Source organism: Paramormyrops kingsleyae, chromosome 10, assembly GCF_048594095.1.
Source record: "Paramormyrops kingsleyae isolate MSU_618 chromosome 10, PKINGS_0.4, whole genome shotgun sequence".
Lineage (NCBI taxonomy): Eukaryota > Metazoa > Chordata > Actinopteri > Osteoglossiformes > Mormyridae > Paramormyrops > Paramormyrops kingsleyae.
Window position 1 is genome coordinate 14,884,428 of NC_132806.1, and position 10,002 is coordinate 14,894,429.

Genomic DNA, 10,002 nt, shown 5'->3' on the forward strand with positions numbered 1-10,002 from the left:
TATGCACAAAGTGCAACAATTGAACAATATCTTTAATGCAGAACAACAATACGCACATGAACAATGACAAATTGTAAAAAGTCATAACACACACATGGGACTCACATTATTTGTACCAGTATTACAATGCAGCAAAGTTTAATCTTTGTGCTGTGTTTGCAGAACAATCAATCCAGCAAAAAAATGCATCGATGGACTATATTGACAGTCAGTAAGTAATGAGCTGGCGGCTGTCAGGCAAGAGAAATTTCTGCCACTTGATGGCGCTCAGCTCTTCCCAATCACTCATCAAACAATGACACCCATAACATACAGGGTCACCCTGTGTATTTGCCTCCTACCGTGATCCACTTATGACCAAAAGACATTTGAGATTTCTAAATAATTTACTGCTACAGGTCAGAATACCCATATAAAAAATTAAAAAAGGTCGGTCACCCATTACTTAAAATTGATTATATGAAATAGGATATCTGGACTGTTAGTTTAGTTCCTTCTTAAAAGATTAAAAAAATACATATAACTGATGTAACTCCGGTAGAGTACCATGCTCACAGGCGAGATACCAAAGCCCTCATCCTCCCATCAGGACCTGAATCCTTGTCATCATCACAATCTTGATTGACCATCTGCTCCAAGACATTGACCTTAGTCATAGTGAAATGTCACAGAGCAGACCTGCCTAATGTGGTCATGACCCCCTTCCTGCACATTTCCCCATTATGAATTATCCCATGAAATCCAGCAAACTTCCCCGTTTACAGGAAAGCCTACGCTGCTCGCAACACAAGCAGAATATCATTTAGACGTCCACGCAAATACCCAAAGGCCCAAAAGGCCAAGAAGGAACGAGTCCAGAGTGGTGCAGATAGAGGATGTGGAGAAGTACAAAGGGCGAGAACTTGGGTTAGCAGAAAGATCTAACACTCCTCTAAGGTGTGCAATGACCTCCCTTGATTCCTGGTGAGGTCTCATGCTCCTACTTTCACCCTCATGAAATGCTGTACCTCTGATTTGGTTGTAGACAAGACTGTTACTCTACCTTGGTTGTCGGCTCCATTAAACATGTTTCAGCCCAGCTGAAAGTAGCTAACCAACACACAAGGGGCACCAGTGTTCAGTTACTTTAATTTAAGTACCCTTCAATGCAACAGGCAATAACAGGGGCAACAATACCATGGAAAATTGCAAATGGTAAAGAACATCAACATTCACCTCATTCCTGAGACAGACAACACAGAGAACGACCTTCTGATTCAATAGGCATTATCCTAAAAGATTCACAGCTGCCTAGGATTTGGTTGGTATCATATTTTACGTAGTGTTTCATTCCTCTGTAATGGAAACAGTTTCTCCTCCATTCAGACAGACATTGGCTGTAATCTTCCCCATGTTATTTTCCTATATTCTTCACGTAACAGGATAATGATAATTAAAATGACAGAGGCTGGAGACCGAAGAGATAGATGCCGAGAGACTTATGAAAGCCAAACATTAGATGAAGGTGAGGTGCTTGTCCTCCGAGATGCCGTAGTTCGCCTTGTTCTCCTCGAAGAGCTGGGTGAGTTCATCTAGGTAAGTCTTATGGAGAGCATCAATGTCCTCTCGACTTGGGCAGGGGTTCTGGACAACTTGGATGGGTCGGCCGACTAGGTAGCAGGGGAGGAGAGGGGGACATTTGTTTGGTGAGGAAAAGATCGTACTCTGACCTTCCAGCCAGCTTCTATCAAACAAAAGATCACACGTGACATTGTGGTCTTTGCCCTGAAGGCCTGTCTTCCCTTCTCTCTTACCAACTGTATGGATGGGCTTCCTATAGGGCAGCAGACCAAAGCTGTACTGGAAGACGCCCCGGGCGTGGAAGAGAGGCAGGGCCACGCCCATCACCTTCTGCATTCGCTCCTGGAGGCACCGCAGCGGCGAGCCCACTGGGTTCTCCATCTGATCAAACAGCTCATTCTCCCCGAATGAGAATACAGGCACCAACTGGGCCCTGAGAAGCACACAGACAAGCATTTATGCAAGAGAGCCACCCAAAATTATGGGCACGCTTTTTACCCAGTCTGTCCAATACCCGCACACACACACACGCACACACACACACCATTTCAGATCTCGTACCCATGTTTGAGAGCCAGCTTGACGAAACCTTTCCTGTTGAGCACTTGCAGCTTCAGAGCCCCTGGCCGTGCATCCAGCGACTCTGGAGCGCCCCCTATAGCCACCACTGCCACATGACCACCCTCAGGTTGGCTTAGGATGTAGCTTGCGCTGCTCTTCTCACTGGACACTAGACCTGCATGGAGTCAAACAGCACAAAGGCAGGGGGGTTAAAGATGCGCCAACTACTGGTTCATGATGAAGGTGCATCTCCAGTGGTCATTTTCATGAGATGACTGGTATCCTCTTTGTCAGTCACTGTCATGTGACCAATCGTCTTTGCTGCTAGTAAAAATCTAAGGACGCTATTGAACATCAAACTAACCACACAAATTCTCCATCTCTGTTCACCACTGTGAGCTTTGTCCTGGTATATACTGATAACATGGGAATCACAGACAGATGCCAGCTCCATGTTTTCCAAAATGACAGCCTATCCAGCAGCGTTCCTGCACCGACCCAGCAGCGTGTGACAGTGCAGTCCCATTAGTCAGTGTCTAACCTCTCAAACATTTCAACAGAGTTTTCACAATGTCCCCTTACGCAACACGAGCCAGAGAACTCAAACCCGTCACTGAGCAAACATGCAGATCCACCCTCCCACAACCTGTCTTTACCAAGTGGGCTCAAAGCCAGGAACACATGACCCACAGCAAGGTGAAAGACAAATCAGCAGCCACACCAATCACTATCTACGATGGCAGGGGGGGGGGGGGGCTTTCATTATAGCTTCATTATTGCTTCCTCTCCTTGTCGAATCAAGTCTGTAGGTAAGCAACTCAAACAGGAAGTTACATATTCGCTACTCAAACTAATCTGACCACCTTATACCAAGTGAGCAGACATGGCTTTTTTTAAAGGACATGCTGGTCAACCTCTTCGGTTCCCCATAGTTGAATCATTCTACTGGATAAGATTTATAGCCTTCTGATAGGTTTACGATGGTACCGTCAGCCAATCAATGCATGCACTCTGCATTCCAATGAATATGACCTGTATGCCTTCTAATGAACTGGCATCCCATCCAGTATGTTCCCCTGCTCTGTGCCCTCTACTTCCAGGTAAAGGCCGCTGGCTTCCCTTGACCATGTACTATGCAAATAGTTATGGAAAACTGATGGACAGCCATCAGTGACAATGCTTCCCTTAGATACTGAACGCTGGTTTCCTTGCAATGTTCACGTTGTTTGCAGAATACGTTAATACACATGAATAATAAACACAGTACTTCTGAAAGACATGTACACCACAAATATGAACCAGCCTAAGCTCAAGTAAACAGAAGCTGCTGTTTTACTAACCAGCCCATAGCTCAAGGGTGTTCAGAACAACGTTTTGGGGGGAGGGGAGGGGGGGGGGGTGGTTAAATCAAGCTCACAAGGATCGACTCCCATCCCAAGGTGACCTCGATGGTTAAGAGGAGACACAAGAAGGTGCTCACCGCCGGACATGATGTAATCCCTGAAGAATGGAACCCGGAACCAAAAAGGCAGCAGCAGCAAGTATGGGGTCAGGCCTGGAAAGAGGGTAGCAAACCCAGAGGCCTCCGTGCAGAAGTTCCCGAACCCCCCAGCAACCAAGACGCCATGGGGATGGAAGCCAAACAGGTAGTTGCGTTTGGGATCGAGATCCACGGTCTTGATCAGCTGTAGATGAAAGACATTTTAACACCATTGACAGCATTTTTTTAATGCATTTACTCATACAAGATAAAGGAAATTAAGAGTTATTCTCCAGTGGCAGTTTCATCTGGCAGAAAACACGCTAAGCTAAATATTTAAAGACCAAAGGCTAACAGCGGCTAAGGGTTTAAGAGTAACGTAATTTCAATTCTCTGTGTGTTCTGTACATGTGGCAGAATTGACAATAAAGCTGACTTTGACTTGACTTTGACTAATGATTAGCATCACATAAAGCCTCTGCTCTCCTGTGACAGATGAGGACTTAAACCCAGAAACCCAACTGGGAGACAGAGAAAGACAAGATGCATAAACATGTATGTATGCAAGAGGACCCACCGAGATGGGGAAATAGTCCTTGAAGTAGGTCCACATGGCCCAGCTGCGGACCCAGCGGGAGCGGCGCCCGCCCCTGATGGGCGTGTCCCGGTCCAGGTAGAGCCAGCCAGCGTAGAGCACTGCGAGAACCCACCACTGGCTGAGGCACAGCAGCAGGAAGAGAGCCAAACAGCACTGGGCTGGCGGAGGAGGGACCGGTATGGGGAGGGAACACGAGTCAGCAAGGCGAGGATGGCTATCAAAAACAGGCAGGCAGGCAGGCAAGGCGAGGCATCTTTCCAATACCGCTTTAATGAGTGCTACACTGCTTCTGAAATCATGACTTACGTTTTCGTTTTGACGACAGTTTGCATGTTCTCCCTATGTACTTTAGGGTGACTGGTTTCCCCTTGCAGACCAAAAACACACGACATACGCGAATGGGTGTCAGTAAAATTAGCTGATTACAAAAGTGTGTACCCTCTAACAGGCTGGCGTCTCGTCCAGGCTGTCGCCTGCCTCGTGCCCTGTGCTTACTGGGAAAACTACAGGTTCAGTGACCTCGTTAGGCGGTTATGGAACATGAATAGTTGCAAGTGGGCGGGATTGTAAAAAGGAATTTACGTTCAATATAAAGTTACGTGTCACAATATCTTCAAGCTGAAAGCAACAGCGATCCTTCCATTACTCGCCACAATGCTGTATTAGTGATACGGTAAGTTAAACACCACCATGCCTAATCTGCCTGGTGAACTTGGCCATGGTGGACTGAGAAAGTTATGACCAGCAGCCAGTTACTAGGGACCAGGCGAGCCGAAAAGCGTGCTGATGGTCACCGGCCAATGCGTCGAGGGATACAATATAGATGGTTAAATACTTAGTATTTATTACTCACCCAGAGCAAGGAAGGAGAAAACCCACTGAACGACAGCCGCCGTCTGAAGGCGTCTTTCCAAGGGAATATTCAGCGGAGCAAACTCGATCTTCATTTTGCTGGGTTCAATTCACCATTTATTAATAAGTCTCGGCAAAGAATGCCTAAACCAACACGCTGTGCTTAAAATCCCGAACTTCTGTTTGGAAGCCGTAAAATTGACTGTAACTGATCTCGAATCGATTCCCAAAAAAACGACTTAGGAGCACAAAGTGGGTAAAAGGTTGGTTTTTGAAATACCCTGTATAAACCTACTGAACACAATCACACCGACTAACTTTCTCATTTAAAAAGTTTTGCTGAACTTGGAGACTCCCCAAAGTCGTACGTCAGAGACCCACCTCCGCTTCCCCCGTCCCTGCAGCCAATCGGAAAGCAGGCTGTGCTGCGCCCTTTCGGGGCGCCTCCCGGGCTCCGCGACGCCCTCCTTCTGTGCCTCTTGCAAAGCGAAACGTTTTTAGTTACATTTTTTGATGACATAATGTAAACTGGTGTGTTTTCTGCACTGTTTTTTAAAATAAAGATTTGGCTTCTTGACCGTACACTCCTATTTAAATTTTGTTGTATTCCTTTATTACAGCGGTAGTCGTATTCATTGATATTTATTTGCTAGCAAAGAAATGATTAAGTACGGATGCCGTGACAAAAGTACACTTTATGTGTACTGGAAAAAAATGGCATTGATACAGAAAGCCCCCCGCCCCACTCCACCATAACTTCCAGAATAGCCGACACGTGGTCACTCCGCCCACCCTTTATTTATAGCTTTGTGCATTGTAACTGGAACAGACCTCCCTTTAGTTTCTTTAATATTGTGCTTATTCTACCATTCTATTACAAATCAACTAAACACTCAATCGACTTTAATTAAGCAGTATGCGTGGAATGCAGGACATGGCTTTATTGGGGAAAGCTTACTCGCATTTTTGTATGACGAGTTTATTTGTGACAAGTGCAAAGCTCACTACAAATGATACAGCTGTTTACAATGTAAGCCTTCCATATAAAACGAAAACAACGTAAGATAATGTGCAAGGGCTACAAGAGAAAATTAACCGATAAACCATAGTACCTACTCACCACTATAGTCGACCACTAGATGGTAGTATCGTGCAAAACTCGCCACTGACGATAAAAATACAGGAACATCCTCCAGAACACAATAAAATGCAAAATATAAAGTGCTCACAGAATGTCTTGGGATTCTTCCTTCATTCATTGCAAATGTTTCAAATTAATTGTTTTTCCAAACAAAAAAATATTTATTTGACTTTTTACAAAAATATCAGAATAGTTTTAACTAAAGTGTTCATTTTGAGTACTTTTAAATTGAAAATGAAATCATAGTTCTTAAAGAGCTCACAAAAAGTGCTGGAACAGATCTAGTTCAAGCCTTTTTAAAAGAAATAGCTGATATTTTGTTGCATATCCCTTGCTTCTTAACAATAGCGTGACGTCATCCCGACATGGACACGGGTTTGCTGTGGTTTTCAGAACGGAGGTTCACCCATGGCTTGCTTTGCTTTCTCGTTCAGCTCAGCCTTCTTCCTTGGTCTTTCACTGTGGAGTTTCACTTCTTCTGTTGGCTTTAAGTCGGGGCTCTGCGATGGCCACCTTGTGGTGAGCTTCCAACTGGATGTAGCTCTACACTTTGGGTTATTATCGGCCTGCAGGACAAACCCACAACCCACTGGTGTAGCACCATTATATAAATATATACAAGCTTAATATTTTTCTATAGGTTTCTGAATTCATTACATGAGGACCATCATCAGTCATGTCATCACTAATTACTATGTCTCCTGGTCCTGAGGCTGACATGCACGCCCATGCCATCACCCTGCCACCCTGCTTCACGGGGGATATGCTGTTTTTAGGATCTTCAGCAGTTCCCTCCTTTTGCCCCACATTTGCCTTTCCATCTGACTGAAACATGTTCATCTTTGTCTCATCAGTTCATAGGGACCATATGTGGTCCCAGAATAAAACAGGCTTTCTAATATGATATTTTCCCCAAACGTAGTCTTGTCTTTCGGTTCTTGATGCTGATGAGAGACGTACACCACGCTCTTCAGCCGTGGTACCCAGCTGTGTGCAATCGATACCGGATCTTCTGTGCTGAGATGCAGACATTTACAGTTCTAAGTTCTTGCTGAATTTGTGTTACAGTTATTTACTGTCTTTCTTAGCCATGTGAATAAGTTTCCTGTCAGCGGTTGAGTTTGTGGAATTTGGGGGCGACCGAACCTTGGAAGGTTCAAGGGAGCTCCTCTTTCTTTCCAGTGCTTCAGGACCTTATGAACACTTGATTTTGAAATGCTTAACATATCAGCATAGACATTTTCTTTTCATTAAGTATCATTTTTTTTTGACTGACAGATTCAGTTCAGTTCCTGTCTTTTTGCTTTATAGGCCTATTGCCTTTACAGTTGCAGCTATTGGCTCCCAAAGGGATACTAAACAGAAATAGTTGATGTTGTGTGTTATTGAAAAGGTGTTACTGACTAAAATGCACCCAGGTTGACTGTTTCTCAATAAGGTTTTCAACTCAGATCAGCTGTGTCCCAACACTTTCTGTCAGCTCATTTAGAACTATCATTTGGTTATCAATTTATTACTACTTGACATGAATGCACCATATTCTAAATAATATTATTCTTGTAAAAAATCAAATGTATTAAGTAATGATTTTTGTTATTAAATCAACAAAGTGCAACATTTTAACTAAATTAAGCAAGCGTCCCAAGACATTCTGTGAGCACTGTATATCTAGGCTTTATAAATCTATCTAGTATTATATAATATTTCATATTAAGCATGCAAGATACATAAAGAATACGAGAGGTGATCCCTATACAGTCTAAAATGTAATGTATCATAAAGTTGTTTGGTTAAGTTTGCAGGCTAAAGGAAAATATTAATGACCAAGGGTGAGTTTCCCGAAGCCTTCTTAACGCTACGTCGTTCGTTAGTTCTATCTTTTAACACAAAACTTAAGAACGACGTAGCCTTAAGAACGCTTCGGGAAACTCACCCCAGCTCAATAAATCGCATTTAACAAGACGCCCTAAAGTAACTTTATGAAGCATGAAGATGCCTGAGGCAACTGTGTGAAAACTGCGATATTCTTAATGAGTAAGTTTGTCTGACATGCACATCCTTGGCTCATAAAATATATAATGCAATTCATATTAATTACCGGTATAACGGTAATTAAAAAGTGATACATTTTGTCGCCGGCAGATGGAGCCTAAGTCGCTTTTTGGTTTACCTTTTGACCCTCTTCGTGATTGTTTTGGTCGGGATTTCGGGGTGTGTGATAAATTTGAACTATGCTTTTGATATTAATCCGACCGGCTTTACGGGATGCACTTCTAAACATCTGCGACAGGGAAAGTTAAAAGGAAAAAACAGACCGTTCAAAGTAAAATTGAGAGGAATTTTCACCTCTGGTGCTAAAACCTTTCGTCAGTTGGGTTGAAAGGTCTTTGTTCTTTGACTGCACCTCCTTCTCTTGAGCATGCACCCTCTGTTTGACCAGGTAGGCCTACGTATAGAAAAACGAAAAACAGTTTAGCAGATCGAACAAGGCACTCTTGTCACTGTTGTGGACTGAGACCACGTATGGGATTTAGGTCTATGTAATTAAATGCATGTTTCTAAAGCTTTGAAATGCTACACGTAGGCGGTCTGTCTTGGGCTCACATGTGTAACTGAATGCAGCCTAAACAGTCCATTGCATATTCTTCCAGTTCTGTTTTCCACGTCTCACTCCCGTCTTGCTATAGGCTATTAATAGAGGGATTCCTCTACCACCCCCCCTCTATTCTTCTCAGCCTCCAGTTTTATCTTTTCTTTCTTCGCCCCCCCCCCCCCCCCCCCACTCCCTCTCTCCCTCACATACAGAGTGTCTCTCAGTTGTGACGTTATTTATATTCAGACACAGCCCACTGAGGTACAGCTAGTGATAAATGAGCCTCTTCCCTCCACCCTGTGCCCCCCACCTCATTGAATTCAATCTGCGTAGCAGGTTAGTGTGAAGGCGAAAATGCGGAGCGGGGTGTGGCTGGGACACTGCGAGTGGGACTGCTTGAGGTTTTTCATCATCTGCCTATACGCATGTTGGTGTTTTAAATTATTTATTTCTCATAGTTAAAATGTGGCACCGTGGCCGCTCTGAATACGCCCACGGATCTGGTGGTCATGAGTATATCGCGGTTTTATGGATTTGGCATCACGTACACCCATTTGCAGTCATTCTGATGTTAACAGAGCCGCCGGTAGAACCCAATAAGAATACAAAGACAGCTCCATACTTACATTATGGCAAACTTTAAGTGTACACAATTATAAGTGCCTGGTGTACTATCAGACAGCTTCATTAAGAAGCGTGTAAGTGCCAGTCTATTGTCATAAAGGGGCGGAGTAAAAGCGAGATAGTACCCTGCACAGGAATATAACTGGTTCCTTTTCTCTGGATGAAAACAAGAAAGCCTTAAGTGACAATCAGGAACTCCTCTCCGTCCCGTCAGCTAAGGGCGAAAATGCCTTTTCTCCACCGATAATTCGGTTTTTCTCCGCTCGCTTCCTGTCCTATCGGTGTCTCGCTTCGTCTTTTTTCCTCAGAAGTCTCCGTCGATTTTGCTCATTGACCGCCATCCTTTTCAGTTCTTGAACGCACGACTGTAGGTCTAAAGTGTAAAGCGACTGAATCACAACTCTGCAATGCCGACACTGTTTGTGCATGTTTATACTGTTCTTTTGTCTGCACTGTGCCCATTTAATTTTATGTTTACGGCTGTAATCATTAACCTTTCTCCCTGATTTTCCCGATTACTTCTTCTGTGAACCTCCCTTCGTATCAGACAGTCAGGACGGAACAGACAGCATAAAGGTGAATCTATTTATAGG

General features: G+C 44.0%; 1 protein-coding gene across 1 annotated transcript; it reads right to left on the reverse strand.

Annotated features, from left to right (window-relative positions):
• Positions 1–5,775, reverse strand: mogat3a (monoacylglycerol O-acyltransferase 3a). The gene is made up of 6 exons (XM_023794823.2): positions 5,053–5,775; positions 4,179–4,357; positions 3,602–3,806; positions 2,122–2,296; positions 1,794–1,993; positions 1–1,649 (listed from the first exon to the last, which is right to left on the reverse strand). Exons 1-6 carry the CDS (start codon positions 5,144–5,146, stop codon positions 1,495–1,497), a joined length of 1,008 nt encoding a protein of 335 aa, XP_023650591.1. The 5' UTR covers positions 5,147–5,775; the 3' UTR covers positions 1–1,494.
• Positions 5,776–10,002: the final 4,227 nt, after the last annotated feature.

Coding starts and splice junctions, on each gene's coding strand:
- mogat3a (XM_023794823.2), bottom strand. CDS start 5,146: ATGAAGATCGAGTTTGCTCCGCTGAATATTCCCTTGGAAAGACGCCTT. Junction 1,994..2,121: donor AAGCTGGCTCTCAAACATGG/GTACGAGATCTG, acceptor TGTGCTTCTCAG/GGCCCAGTTGGTGCCTGTAT. Junction 1,650..1,793: donor GAAGCCCATCCATACAGTTG/GTAAGAGAGAAG, acceptor CCTGCTACCTAG/TCGGCCGACCCATCCAAGTT.